The sequence below is a fragment of the Marmota marmota genome, unplaced genomic scaffold (assembly GCF_001458135.2).
Source record: "Marmota marmota marmota unplaced genomic scaffold, marMar, whole genome shotgun sequence".
NCBI classification, from domain to species: domain Eukaryota; kingdom Metazoa; phylum Chordata; class Mammalia; order Rodentia; family Sciuridae; genus Marmota; species Marmota marmota.
In genome coordinates, this window is record NW_025999962.1 from 4,269,134 (window position 1) to 4,284,674 (window position 15,541).

At 45.3% G+C, this 15,541-nt stretch overlaps 1 protein-coding gene across 1 annotated transcript in view; it reads left to right on the forward strand.

The window, feature by feature from the left end:
- Window positions 1-653: 653 nt before the first annotated feature.
- Window positions 654-15,541, forward strand: part of Efcab6 (EF-hand calcium binding domain 6) — a 190,341-nt gene continuing 175,453 nt past the window's right edge. Inside the window, 3 exon segments of the mRNA XM_048803015.1 lie at window positions 654-879; window positions 3,630-3,841; window positions 11,117-11,205. Of these exon segments, the coding sequence (XP_048658972.1) occupies window positions 738-879; window positions 3,630-3,841; window positions 11,117-11,205 (443 nt within the window). The 5' untranslated portion in view covers window positions 654-737.

Consider the following 15,541-nt stretch of genomic DNA (forward strand, 5'->3'; position numbering starts at 1 on the left):
TTGTGAGTGTGGTCTTTTGGGAAACCGTCAGGTCAAATAATGGTAATTTTCTGGTGATGGGGCCATGAAGAAGTTCTAGTCCTGTTGTGCCCCCCTCAGTGACCGAGAGGCTGCCGAGTCTCCCTGTGATTGCAAGCTTTGCTTTCAAGGAAGAGCCCCAGTGTCGGGGGTGGGTGGGAAACAGGAGAGGGAGTCGGGCTGGTTAAATGCTGCACCTGCTCTTCATCCTGAGACTTGGCTATTTTTCGTGAATAAAAGCTTGCTCTGAGCTTTGGGTTCATCTCCAGCATCCTGAAGAATGGATTCTGATGGTGTTTGCCCGGTTCTCCTTTGTCTTACGGAGGAGAGGCCTTCAGGGGTCCTTCCTTCACCATTTTTGCCGCAGTTACCCCAGCTCTGCCGCTGATGACCGGGCTTTTGTTTGCAGTAGACCCTTCATGAGAACTCAGAGAACTCAGATTCCTACTCGTGACTGTCCACTGAGGAAGTCAGTCACGGTTGTCCTGTTGATTGTTCCATTTTAGAAGTTTATTGGATCTGCTAAAAACAGGGAGTTAAAAATCATTATTTTGTGTTCATCTTAAGTGTAGCCTTTGAAGTAGCAGAAGCAGATCATGGTGAGCAGCATTTTGAGACTCTCCAGCTGTCCTTTAGAAAGGGAATAGACAGGAAGTGGTCACATTTATAATTGATGCTTTAAGATAATGTAACTTGTTCTCTTTTGTCACAGGGATTTAATGCACAAAATGGCGATTATACCAAATTGGCAATCTTTGTGTCCTCACCCCCGAAAATACACATCTTCAAGACCCCATTCTTCACCTGGTAGAGTATATTCAAAGAATGGTTTCCAAAATATGTTCAGACCTTCTTCTTCAAGTGAGTATCATAGGCGAATAGAAAGCCTAGTAGTTAATATCCTTCTACACACCAGGCATGGGCAAAGCTTTGCACGATGTTTAACCACCATAGTAACCCCATGAATTGAGGTGTATTTGTGGTAACTTCCTATGTGGGAAACTGAGACATGGATGGATTAAGTCACTTTTAAGGGCTAAATAGCTCTTAAGTGGCTGGGTCAGAATTTGAGCCCAGACAGTGCAGTGCTGGAGTGACGCCCATGTCTCTCCCCAGGCCGCCGTCCTTCGGAGGCACTGTCAGCTGTCGGGCTGCTCTCTCTGCACGCACGTATGCAGATCTGTAGGGACCTACCTGCGCAACTTGCATGATATGCCGTATTAAGTACAACTCATGCTAGATACTGTTTCTTTTAAAATGCTGCTGTCTTTGTATTTCATTTGGGATCATTTACATGGACCAGATTTCACCACCATCAGTTCATCCCTCTACTGTGTGCAGTCGGCTATGTTAAGCAAGCATGCGTGAGTTCTGCCCATCTGAGACTGAGTTCTTAATTTCTAACATTTTCACACAATCTTTAAAAAGTTTCAATTTCTATACTGAAACCTTCCATACATTCACATATTTTTAACTTTTTTCTTTAATCTCTTTAGCATTTTACTCATTTTGGGGGGGGTACTGGGAGTTGAACTCAGGGGCAGTAGACCACTGAGCCACATCCCCAGCCCTGTTTTGTATTTTACTTAGACAGGGTCTTGCTGAGTTGCTTAGAGCCTCACTTTTGCTGAGGCTGGCTTGGAACTCACGATCCTCCTGCCTCAGTCTCCTGAGCCACTGGGATTATAGGTGTGCACCACGGTGCCCAGCATTTCTTAAATACCCGATCATTTCTGTATTTGTTTTCTCTGTGGGTCTTTTTCTGGTGACTGTTTTTGCTCTTGATTAGGTTATATTTTCTTGTTCATTTATCTTGAAGTTTAAAAAGATAATGCAAGGCATTTGTGTAAAATGCAGTAGAAATAGAAGTAAGTGACACCACCAGAAAGAGACGGCTCCCCTCCTCTCGAGCGGTCAGTGAGGTGGGCGGGCTCAGCACTGTGATCCCTACGCTGAACTGTGTCTTGCTTTTGCTGCAGTTTTGTTGGATTTAGGTCGAGCCTGGTTTCACCTTCTTCCCTTCAGCAGGCCCGAGAGCCGAACACTGGGGAGACTCCAGAGAGCGCTGTTTTACAGTCCATCTGCCAGCTTGGTGTCTGCTCCTCAGCCTTCCTGCCGTTTCCAGGGTGGGGAGGGACGGTTCCTGGGAGTTCTCTTTGCTCACCGGCTCTGACCTTGCTTTCACACAGCAAGAGATCTCTGTCCACCTGTGGCCCTGCTTCCTTTATGCAGCAGCCACCAATGTTCACTCAGCAGAGGGCCCATGTGTTTCAGAGATTCAGCTCACCTCTTCCTGTCCCTGGCCTCTGTGTACAGCTGCCTTGGGCTTGTGTACATCCTGTGGGCCTTGAGGTATATGTTGTCACATACCAGTCTCTGGTGTGTGCTTGACCTCAGCCCTGCAATTCTAATCCACCCACCTGTCCACACGTGACCACTAAATACTGGGTTTGCTTCCCTTGTCTGCCCTGCAGGGACAGAAGGTGTTATCCTCTGGATGACTGAGGAGTGGCTTATGCTTTTAGAATTTAGTTTCTTTGCAGTCTCAAATCTCTGATGGGTTTTTGAACTATGTATATTTTTAGCTTATTCTACTTGTTCTCATTGTTAGGGCGAAAATGACAGTCTATTATGACTTTCTAGATCCTAAACGGATGTAGAAAATTTTATCAAATTGCCCTCCAGAAAGATGACATCCACTTATACTCCCACCAGCACGTTACGCAGGTTTGGTCCTGCTTTCATCTTCCTGCATTAGACATGTGAGAGAACAAGTTTTCCTTCACATAATTTCAAAGTTTCAAGTAAATATTTTCTGCTACTTTAAAATCATAATTATTGAGTGCAAAGTTGGGGCTTCTTGGAAAGCAGCTAAAAATATACACGCAAAGTCTGAAGAAAGATTTCAGATGGAGGGGTACGTTAACAAGAGGGACCCCCGGTGACAATGGCAGGGTAGAGGGGGGGTAGCATTGTGCAGCTCCTGTGTGTGAACCAGCTGCTTCTGAGAGTCAAAGTGACGTTCCACGTCCTGGGGAGTCTCATGGGAGACTTCAGCTCCCTGTCCCTCAGGCTCTGTGCTTACTCCCCTTCTCCCAGTCTGTCCTCTCCTGAAGTGGGTCCCCTGGCTCCTTCCCCACCAGGCCCAAGCCACATGCCCAGTTGCTGGGATGGCTTTCTGCTCGCCCCTTGTCCCGCAAAGATCTCAAATATGAGCTGGTCAGACAATCTCCAGACTGCCCCAGGCCTTCCGTTCAGCCAGTGGCATCGTCACTGATGTAGGTCCTCAAGGAAGGTGCTAAGGAATCATCCTTCATTTCTCCTTGTTTCTTTAACACCCGATACCCCAACATCTCATGTCCTTCATAGAGTATATTTGCCTTGTTTTTTTCTCTTTTAGTTTTACTAATGTTATCATTGTCATCCTTCAATTGACTGACTTCAGAGGTGAAAAATGACTAGACTTTCCATTACAAGCCACCGAATGATCAGACATATAAATCTAAACATAGTAGAAGAGCGACTCTTTGGTTTTGTTAAACAGTGCAGTAGTTTTTGTTTAGAATCTTAACTTTAAACACGTTTAACAAATAGCTGTATCTCTTTTGTAGCCACAACAGTTGCAAATCCAATACTGTCCTTCTTAGATGTTAAACGGATTTTATTTCAAAAAATTACCGATAAAAGGGACGAATTGAAAAAAGCCTTTCAGCTGCTTGACACTGGTCAGAACCTGACTGTGTCCAAGAGTGAGCTGAGGAGAACCATCGCGGCCTTCCTGCTGCCGCTCACCAGGGAGCAGTTTCAAGAGGTGCTGGCTCAGGTACGGCGCGACATAGCTGTAGAGCAGGTGGCTTCTGGAACAGCTGCCGTGGGTCAGAGGGGCACAGGGCTTATTCTGACTTTCTCCCCAGTGTCCCAAATGATAAGTTGAAGTTGTGTTAATTTTTTACAATTCACTTATTTAAGACGAGGTCACTTTGGAAGACCATGATCCACATTTGCTTGGTCACATTTTGGAGGTAGGAGTGTGTCAGCCATTTTTTCTTTCTTTCTTTCTTTCTTTCTTTCTTTCTTTCTTTCTTTCTTTCTTTCTTTCTTTCTTTCTTTCTTTCTCTCTTTCTCTCTTTCTTTCTCTCTCTCTCTCTCTCTCTCTCTCTCTCTCTTTCTTTCTAGCTTCTACATAAAAGTATTTGGTCAACTTACATTTTGGAACTTAGTGTTTTGGTATTTGTTCTGTCATCAAAGGTCACGGGGCATCTTCTAACTACCGTAGCCAATGCTAGACTCGAGGGTGCAGGAACTGAGACACGGCCCCGCCTTGGAACTGCTCGTGGTCCAGTGAGACAAGTAGAGTGCGGGCGAGGCCAGGCAGGGACAGTCCAGGGAGTTTGGGTGCTGGGGGGAGGACAGCTGTCTCTAGCTGGGGCTGGGTGCCTGGGAAGGCCACTCTGGAGCAGGTATTTAACTTAGTTTTGACTGGTTTGGACTGGAGATTCGCAGAGGAGCGGGGAGGGGAAAGGCCATATGGGAAGCGGAGGGGCCTGCATCAGCCTCTTGCTCGTCCAAGGATCTGGGGGCATTGCTACGTTAGAAGTCAAGGCTGTGGACCTGGTGTGGCTCTGAGGGCCAGCTGCGAGCAGGCTTTGTGAGGCCGCAGGGAGCCAGGGAAGGGTTTGCAGCAGGGTGGATTTAGGTGGTGTGGGGGAGGACCAGGGCCCTTGGGCCTACCAATGGCGTGGGCCAGGGGTGATCCCTGTTCTCTGGGGCCCTAGAAAAGGAACTTGAAACACAATAGGAATTAAACATTCTCAAGATGGGCTTGTAAGACTCAAAATAGCAAATTTAAGAGTGGAACCCTTGGGCTGGAATAGTTTCCTTCCAACTCAGCGGCTAACTTTGCACACCCAGGGCCCTGGGCACATGTGAGCACGTGTGTGTGCACGCGCACACATACACACAGAGACGTGCACTTTCCTCCTCCTTTCCTTCATTCATAATCCATCTGGTTTCACGCTACTTCCTAGTACTTAAAAAGCCTGCTTCAGTTTGGACTTTGCTGTGCACCCACCCGTCGCAGTGTTCCTACCTCTTGTCCCGGGAAGGAGGGGGAATGTGCGCTGTGAGCACAAAGAGCTCCACCCAAAGTCCACCTGAACCTCACGGCTTCCTCTGCCCTTGAGCTTTGTCCTTTTCTGAACTGGGGGTTCTCCAGCCGTGTTTCCTCAGCTGGTTTTCATGCCCCATTTTCTCTTTGGGGCGTTTGATGTTGCCCCGCTGTCTCCCTAGGCTCTCTTTATTTTTTAACGTATTTCACTCTGTTTTCCAGGTTGCATAATGTCTATTGATCTGTCCTCGATCCACAGACACCCTCTTATTCTCTCCATTCTGCTATTAAGCCCAGTCAGTGAATTTGTAATTTTTTAGACATTCTAGAATTTCTTTTTGATTCCTTTCTATGATTTCTCTGTACTTGCTTAATTTCCTATTTTCCTCAATTATGAGCATTTTTCTTTTAACTGATTGAACATAGTTGAAATAGCTGCCTTGAAGTCCTTGTGTGTGCATCTCACATGCTGCTCTCTCAGAGTGGGTCTGGATGTTCATATTTGAACGTATTTGGATAATATCCCAAACAAGAGCTGTCCAATAGAAGTACGTGAGCATATTTTAAATTTCTAGTAGCCACATGAAAAGATGATAAGTAAAATTAATTTTAATAATAATTTTATTCAACCAAATATATTCAAAATATTTCATGTCAGTATATAGTCACTGAGAAATTGCTACTAAGATATTTTACATTCTTTTCATGCTTTAAGCGTTACTAAGTGTTCAAACATGGTGAAGGCACACTTTACGCTTACAGCAGGCTTCAATTCTGACACTAAATTTCTACTGGCAAAACTTGATCTATATTTTGATTTAATAAAATGTATAGTTGAAATACTAGGTTCACATACCTGGTTGTTCCACACGTATCAAGTATCTTCCAATAAATGAATTGATATCATTTAAAAATTTAAATTAATTAACATTAATCCCAGTGACTTGGGAGGCTGACACAGGAGAGTTGCAAGTTTGAGGCTAGCCTCAGCACCTTAATGAGATACTGTCTTGAAGTAAAATCTTAAAAAAAGGACTGGGGTGTAGCTCAGTGGCAGAATGTTTGCCTACCATGCATATGGCCCTGGGTTCAATTCTCAGTACTATAAAAAGAATTAATTAACATAAATAAAGCAAAGGAGTTCAGCTAATTAGTAATGCTGGCCCCATTTCAAATGCTATGTAACTAATGGTGGCTACATCTGTGTACTAGACAGTATAGTGCTAGGCATTATGAATGGTGTGTTGTGGAGACTCTGGATTCTGTTATATTCTGCTGAAGACTATTGATACTTTTGTTTTGATAGACAGTTAACTTGCAAACTCTGTCTTGCTTCAGTGGCCAATGGCTCATTTCTCAGTTTAACTCTTATCTTTACATAGTTTTATTATTTTGTACTTTGAATAGAGTTCACAGTCATTTTCTGTGGAGGGCTGGTCTGAGTTTTCTCTGTGGCAACTTCTCTGCTTTGTCATTTATTCTAAGCAATTGCAAAGTTACAGAAAAGTTTGCAAGTAGAGTGCAAAGAACAATCTTTTTCTAAACCACTTCTAAATATTCCATTACTTCTAAATATATTAATATTTTCTTCAAGCTAGGATCTCTAACAGCCATAATCCAACCTTCAAAATAAAGCAGTCCCGATGACTCACGGCTCCCACCTCAGCCCTGGGGCCCAGTCAGGCTTTGGCAATTCCAGAAACACCCTGTGGGATCCAGGTCAGAATCAAGCGTGACGTGTGGTTCCTGCCCCTCCAGGCCCCTCCACTTGGCAGGGCCTTCAGCCCTTCCTTGACTGTCACGACCTTAACATTTTGAGGACTGCAGATCACCTTTGCTTAAAAGTCCCTGCCTGTGTTCATCTGGCCAAGATGCAGCTAGGGTCTCTGGCTGTGTTCTGCTGTGGCCCGGCCAGGCTACCTTGGCATGGTCCGTCCCACCCCGCTGACATTCACCTGGGTCACCTGGTGAGGCTGGGGGTCTGGCAGGCTTCTCCGTGGCATGCACTGTGAAGCCAATTTTCTGTGAAATCAGTAAGTATTCCATTGCTCATCTGACATCCAGCTGATTCATTTGTGGTTTAAATATTTGCAGGGATTCGAGGTTTCTTAGTGCGTGAGTTATGGGTGTCTTACTTTAATTATTGTAATGTTGAAATCATCCTTATTCTGGCCAGTTGGGCCCCCTTTTGTCTGGTCTCTGTGTCCTTTGGCAGGTCCTCAGCATTCCTTGGGCATTTCTTTGTTTTGGGATGCTCTGAGCTCATCTTCACTTCCCTTGCTTTGGTCCTAGAATCATCCACCTTTTCCACAGGGCTCAGGTTCCTCTCAAGGAAAAAGCATGGAGATGGGATCTGGGACTGGGGTCGCCCATGCTGTGGGGTGCTGCTGTTCCCCAGCCTCTCAGTGGCAGAGCTCTAGGGCATCCATTTGCCTCCCAGTTTTTACATATGTTCCTGTCCGCGTGTTTTCTGGGCCAGTCTTTCTCTCTGTGTTGAAAACCCAGAGTCCACACCACCGACGCCCTTCTACCCGGTGCGCTGCCCGCCTCGGCTTTCTCTCCCGCGTGGCAGTCCCTGCCCTCTCACGGAGCAGACACTTGGCTTTTGTGGTCCTGAGTGCATTTACTCATTCGGACATCCCTCCCTTGGGTGGCTCATCCCTCACCCCAGCGCTCCCCTTGGGGGGTGCTTGGCGCTCTCGTCCCTGTGGCTCCCCAGCAGGCAGACACCACTGTTCTCTGCCCTATCTGGTGACTTTAGGTCTGAGTAACTTGGGAACATAGGCAGGAGGAGGATGGCCAAGATTTTTCTTTTCCCCTCTATAAAAGCTCCTCCTTTATTCCTGCCTGGGACTTCACAGGGCGCGGGTTGCTCGTTTCCACAGCTCCCGTTATTGCTGTCTACATTTTAGTTGCGGCTTTATTAAGATGAGATTTACATATCATAAAACTCATCCTTTTTACACGTATAAATCAGTGATTTCAATATACTCACAGTTGTGCACCTATCACTACCTTTGAATCTAAAAACATTTTTATCACCCCTGAAAGAAACCCTGTACTCATTGGCAGTTATTCCCAATTTCTCCTCCTTCCTGTACGTAGAGACAACCCATCCACTTTTGTCACTGTAGATTCTAAATAGTTCACCCAGCTGGACTCGCACAGCATGTGGTCCTTGTGTCTGGCTCTTCCATGAGTGAGCTTTCGAGGTTCCCCTATCGGTCGTCGCACAGGACAGTACTCCATTCATTTAGTGGACCAATAGTGGATAGAGCCCCTTTTGTTGGCCAAAGGGCTCGGGTTCCGGTTGGGGTTAGGGTTGTTGGAATCGTTTCTTCTTTTGGCTTTTGTGAGCAGAGCTGCTGTGGACAGTGATGGACGCATCTTCTGCGTGGACGTGTTTTCAGTCTGTGGCTCCATTCCTGGGAGTGGAATGGCTGTGTCCTGGGCTAAGGTTCTTTACCTCAAGGACCATTTGTCCCTGTAAACCTTGTGCCAGTTTCCCTCGGAAGTTTGATTTAACTGTCGCTTTATACGGAATAAAGAGTTAGAATATCATTTCCTTTTCTGTGCCCTTATAGTCATGATCTAATGGGAATTTAAATTTCTGACAATCTTCCCAAGCTGATCAGTTATGCAGGAAGAGAAAAAGTGCAGAAAATATGAAACGCGTATCTGTTTTTAAAAGCTACATCTGTTTCTAAAAGAAGTCACTGAGCACTGAGAACTTCAAAGACTGTAAGAGCAGATCCTGGTAGTCCCTCCCGTGCTTGGCCTGCCTTCCTGGAGCTGGCCTGCTGGACCCACGAGCAGTGGAGAGGCCCTGGGTGCAGTGTGGTGCGAAGGCGGGCTGCCGGGTCACTTGGCCAGCTCTGTTTATGACAAACCCTGTGGTGACACAATCTTGCTTTCTCAGAGGTTAATGTAAGCCCAACTGGAAACTTAGAAAACCAATTCAGGATTTCACGGGAATTTACCTTAAAATCAAAAAACAGTTTTCCAGTCTGAATCTCCTTTGGCTCTGATTTTATTTCATGACCCATGTCAGGAATGTTCCCGTCAGCGAGGAGGATATAGGGGCTCTCTGCTGTCTGCCTGGAGCCTGGTTCCATTAAGAGTTGTGCAAACACATGGCCTTAGTCTGAGTATTAATGTGGCCTAGTTTTAAACAAGTTGAACTGGTAATTGGATTCCAGAGAAGCAAAACCAAGTTCTGTTCTGGGCCCAGGGATCGTGCCAGGTCAGAGAAAGTCTTCTTGGAGGACACTTATCAATATGGCAGGTGCAGACTTCCCCCGCCCCCGCCCCAGCCACAGTCTAAGAATCTGCCTGCAGCAGTTCACCTTTGGATGGTTTTGGTCACGGAACGTTTGTGACAGATTCATAAATACCGAGAGGATGAGCAGTGGCCAGAGCCTTCCTTGTGGACTGGATTCTTTGATTGTCCAAAGGACCCTGCCTTGGCGATGGGTCAAGGCAAGAGCTTACCTGCCACGTTAGGGCTGTCGTGAGTGTGAGGAGAGCGGGGCTCCTCTGGTGGCTCTTGTTCATGCAGGATGATGGAGGGTGGAGTGGGGTCACTCGGGCTCTGGCTTTTAATGGTGGTGCCATGCAGGGATGTCATGAAACGTGGACAGTGACACCACCTTCTGAAGGTGGTTTAGGGGGGCTGAAAGTGGTACCTGTGTTTGGAGTCGGGGCCCAGGAAACGTGGGTGCCCTCCTTCCCTCATCGACTCTTGGCGTTATCACAGGAACATCCAACCTTGAACTACACATCTCATGCATTTTTGCCCTTCTTTTGTATATTAAGGAAACTTCATTGATCTTTGGGAGAGACAGGGACAACCACACCAGGCCTCGAGGCCAGCCAGCACCGTGAAGCTAGGCAAACCCTGACTTCACGGTGCACCCCAGGAACCGCCCAGCTGTGTGGGCGCAGCTCGGTGTGCATCTGCATGGAGCTTGATAAGATATATTTATATTGATTATATACTTTGTTTAAATCCTAGAGTCAAATGCTTTTTTTGAACCATTATCTTTATTTATAAGTTAACTTCTTATTTAGAAATGATTTTGAACCTCCAGCAAAGTGCCTGCAGCACCCTGTGGCACCCACGTGGCACCTGTCAGTAGCACTCACAGCCCCGCACCTGGGCATACCTGCCATGGCCACCCTACCCCATGCGCTTCTCCTGTGCGTGCTCGCTAGCTGTGCATGTGCAGGCGCACAAACAGCATGCTCAGCACACACGATCTGCATGTGATGCCTTTTCTAAAAACCCAAATATTTTCAAGGAAAGTGCTTTATCCCAGTTCTTGACTCCCAAACACCTCAGTCTATTTCCTAAGAAAAAGAACCATTTTCTTACATAACCACAGTAGATATCAACTTCAGGGAATCAAACATGGAGATCAAACCTTTAATCTATAGTTCATATTGACCCACCTGTCCCATAGTGTTCTCGATGGACTTTTTAACTTAAAAATGGCATTTTGTACCTTAACACTATGTGAATTTACAGAATAGTCATATGACCCTCCGAGTTTTGAGTGTTGTGCTCACCTCAGCTTCTGTATATCTCATGTTAGGATATATTTCTGCTAATTTCTTTTTATTTATTCTATTACTGCATTATAGTTACATATATGTAATGTTGAGGTTCATCTTGACATAAACCTAGAAGCATGGAATATAACCCCATGATAATTTTATTTTAAGCTAGACTCTGGCTTAGCCAGATTTGGACTTTAAGTAACTGTGTGGATGACTTGTTCACTTTTAGCTAACACAGACTGGCATTCCTTGGTTTTCCAAGAATGCTGTCAGCTTGGACACCTGAGTGAGCCATCAGAATGCTCAGCAGGGTGCCACTCGGTTGATGGCACTCACTATGACATCAGGAAGGCGGTGTTTAGGACAGCTGTTGCTGTCCTCTGCCTGGGTCTCTCTCCTCTAACCTGCTGTCCTTGTCCTTTTTTCGTGTAGGTCCCTGTCACCGGCTCTGGCAATGTACCGTACCTTGAATTCCTCTCCAGGTTTGGTGGGATTGACCTGAACATAAACACCATAAAGAGGTAAGGATTCTGTCACTCATGTGAAGATAGGAGACTTGCAGTGGTGAGTAAGAGCCATGACACAGGCCACGAGAGCCAGTCACAGCCACAGATGACCATGTCCATGTGGAGGACAGGTGGGCAGAGCTCGTCCACAGAGAATTCAACAGAACAAAGTCACATTGAGGCTTCCATTAGAGAAGACTCTAACTGTATGCAGGAGGGCTTTCAGAGTTGGAGCAATGATACCGCAATGAAATGTGAATAGAAAATTAAAATCAGGTCATACTTTTGCACACAGTGTATTTTAGATTTGAAAATGGTGATTTTAGATTGGGGCTGGGGCTCAGTGGTAGAGCGCTTGCCTAGCATGTGTGAGGCCCTGGGTTCGATTCTCAGCACCACATGTAAATAAATAAAATAAAAAGTCCATTGACAACTAAAAATGTTTAAATAAAAAAGAATAACGATTTTAATTTCGAAGTAAAATATTACGACGCCAAATATTTGCGGGGCTCTGTATAATTTTTATGCTGGTTGTTGAAAGTGATCACGTTTTGGCGGCTGGAGAGGGAGATGAAATGGAAGATACGTGTGAGCCGCTTCCAGGCTTCACAGCTCTCCTGGGAGCCGGGCTCCTGGGCTCCGTTTGCAGAGTGAGGGCCAGAGTGCACCCTGAAGGTCCCCGTCAGCCAGAGATCTCTCTGCACCTGTGTTTGCTTCAGGAAATATTGTTTTAGTGAACACAGTCACTAACCATCTTCTGCAGGAATAAGCCTCGTTTTTCTCAGGAGTCCTGTGAACGATCCGAAGAAGTGAGTCTGGCCCTGAGCTGTCAGCAGGCTTCGTGGGGCTTTTGCGGTTGGGTCCGGCCTCGGTGCAGCTGAGGGGGAGAACCGGTGCCGCAGGGGAGGGAGGTTGGAGGGGGGTTCCGTGAATACAGAGCTTCAGTTTAGCAGATGAGAAGGTTCAGAGATCTCTGGCACAACAATGTAAAGTACTTAATCCACTGAATCATGCACTTAAAATGGTTAAGATGGTGAATTTTGTTATGTGTTTTTTAAAATCACAATTTTTACAAAAGCCAGTGCAGCGGCGATAGTTAGGGTGAGTAAGTATTACCCTCTCTGCGGTGGTTTCAGGGTGTCCCCCCAAAGTTGGTGTGTTGGAACTCTGTATTCCTCAATGCAGCGGTGTTGGGGGGGCCTGATGGAAGGTGTTTGGGGCACGGGGGCAGAACCCCATGAAAGGATAAAGCTTTTCTCAGGTGAGTGAGTTCTTACTCTTGCTCACATGGGGCTAGGTTAGTTACCACCAAGAGCGGCTGTTTTAAAGCAAAGACACCCTGGGCTCTCTCCTCTGCATGTACCGCCTGTTCTTCCGCTTTCTACCATGAGTTGAAGCAGCATGAAGCCCTCCCTAGAGGGTCAAAATTTAAAGGCCCTCTTGGACTTTGCAGTTGCTAGAACAGGGATCCAAAATAAACCTCTTTTCTTTATAAAATTTTCAGTCTCAGGTATTCTGTTATAGCAACAGAAAATAGACTCAGGCATATCCCATGACCTTGAATGTTTAGTTAATTCTCAGTAAGTGGGGAACTGAGATAATTTCCAATTTTGCCCCAAAGAATGACTGGTTGTTTTGTAGACTACATGTTCATGCCTGACCTAAAGCCATCCCCATTTGTGGGGTGAGACTGTTGTGTGGACTGTAATCTAATATCTGAATAGTCCTTGTTGGAAAAGCCAAACATCTGGAAGAACTCTAAGCAGGAGAGGTTTTTTGTTTTCCTTTTTTTTCTTCTTTTCCTTATGTTTTCCTTAGCCAAGTAATTGAATTGAGTTGAAAAGTATCATGAGTTACTTTCTTAAACATAAAAGGCTAAATATTAAACTAAGTTTGAAGACTTCTGACTTACCATGAAGTTTAATTCTCTACATGTTGGAAGCGATACAACACAGTGATCAGAGACTTTCTAGTAACATGGTGGCTTCTACCAGGAATAGCATTTCCACTGAAAACAATTAAGATTCATATATTTTAATGAAAATACATACATTTTAATGAATAACTGAGCCAACAAGAAAGTCAAGACTCCTCAGAGGCCAAAATGAAATGCAACTTGTAATCCAAAGAAGGAAGCACCCTGGAAAGCCAACTTTTGCACTGAGGGTTTTGTCCAAATCATGACGAATTCACGTGTTCCATTTTGTTGGCCACTTGAAGTAAAGGAAACAAGAGGGCGGGGGCTGCCCCATGTGGAGGAACCTGACACAGGAACCCTTCACCTGAAGCTGGGCCATCTGCACCCTGTGTACAAATAAACCATAACATGGAAACTAGGTGCAACAGCTAAACCTACCTGCTTCGACACCAGTATTGAGTGAGTAGGGAAGAAGTTGCAATTATAATTGGGTTTCATGCACATCTGAGTTTCAATTAATGTTACTTGTGCGGTTTGAAAAGTGCAAGGCTAGAAGTTCATTTAGAAGTGATGATACACTGCGTACGCAGAAGAATGTATCTTCAACCCAGCTCCCGAGGAGTTTCTGAATAGTGCCAGGTAACAAGAGAGCACACAAAAGAGCTGAAAGACTCGCAGAGACGAGGAATGAGGACGGGTGACCTGGAGATAAAGTCGCCAGGGGAATGAGATCTCCAGGCTCTTCAACTATGGGAACTCTCAGATACATAATCTAAAACTAGAGGGTTTTTTTTTCTTTTTTATGGGTGCTGGGGCTCAAACCCAGGGCCTTGTGCATGCAGGGCAAGCACTCTACCAACTGAGCTATGTCCCCAGCACCCAAAACTAGAGTTTTCATGTGTTTAAAGAAATGAAAGAATGAATTCAAAATGTGAAGAAGAAGCAATAAAACAAAGATGTAAAGAGATACAAAATGGAACTTCTGATAATGAAAATATAATTACAGATATAAAATTCAGTGGGTAAGTGAAAATAGTGGGTTCAAACACGCTGAAAAGAGGATCTGTGGAGTGGAAGATAATCTGAAGAAATTATCCAGCATGCACCACAGAAAGACAAAGAGATACAAAATATGACTCCCTGAACCTTCACTATAAGGGACATGGAAGGCAGGAGGAGTCCTAATATACTTCTAATTGGATTTCCAGAAAGATATCAGTCTTAGTCTGATTTGTTCTTCTATCACAGAATACCCAAGATCAGGTAATTTAGAAGAAACTTATTTCTCCTGATTCTGGAGGCCAGCAAGTCCAAGATAAAGGCACCAGTTCCATCCTCACATGGAGGAAGGCAGAAGGGAAATCGAGGACCAACTTCCTTGATGAAGCTCCTTAAGGGCACCTAATCCCTTTCACAAGGGAGGAGCCCTCGTGGCCTAATTGCCTCTTACAGGCCTACTTCTTAACATGCCATATTGTAACACCTGGATTTGGAGGGGACATTCTAACCATAGCAATAAAAGTGAAAGAAATAAGGCAGGGATTATATTTGAAAAGATAGTGACGGAGACTCTCAAGTCAGATAAATAAATGCCCAGCCAGATATATCATGGTGAGACTGAGAACATCAGAGGAAAATGACAAAGGCGGTGAGAAGAGAAGCTAAAGTGACTTCAGAGGAGTGGCAGTCTGAGCTGACTCCTCGGTGGTGGCAGGGAGAGCTGTGAGGCTGTGGAAAGGTGTCTCTAACCTGCTGGAATAAAAGGTTTGCCATCCAAAATTCTGTACTATATTTGTAAGAATAAAATAAGTTTTTCCTGGGGGATCCCTGGGACCCTCTCCTTTTCTTACCACAGTGTATGCTCATCTCCTGAGATCAGAGTGCAGACCGTTCCTGACTTAGGATGGTTCGACTTATAACTTTTCAACTTTATGATGGTGTGAAAACCATACACGTTCAGTGGAAGTCACATTTCACATTTGGAATCCTGGTTTTTCCCTGGGCCAGACATATGCAGTACTATGCTCTCTTATGATGCTGGGCATGGGGAGCCTCGGCTGCAGTCAGTCCATTTTCACAGGGTGAAGTTCATACTCTGCCAGAGTGGGTTTCAGGTAAGTCAGGCGCACTGTATTAAATGATTTTTTATTTTTTGACTCAGGCTATTTCAGCCTACAGTGGGTTTTAATGGGACATAACTGCATTGTAAGTGAAGAAGCATCGGTGCTTGGGAAAGATAGAAGCATCTGATACCTTTGCCTACTGTGTTCAAACCAGATCGTTTCCACCAGATCTTGTATAATTTCTTCATACCAAGTGTATCAATATAAGGAGCAGCCTCTTCAGTCACTGAATCATGAAGTCACTAGACAGGGGCTGAATTCCGGGACACTCCACAGACTTGCAGCTCAGATTCCCTGCCTCGGTGGTGTG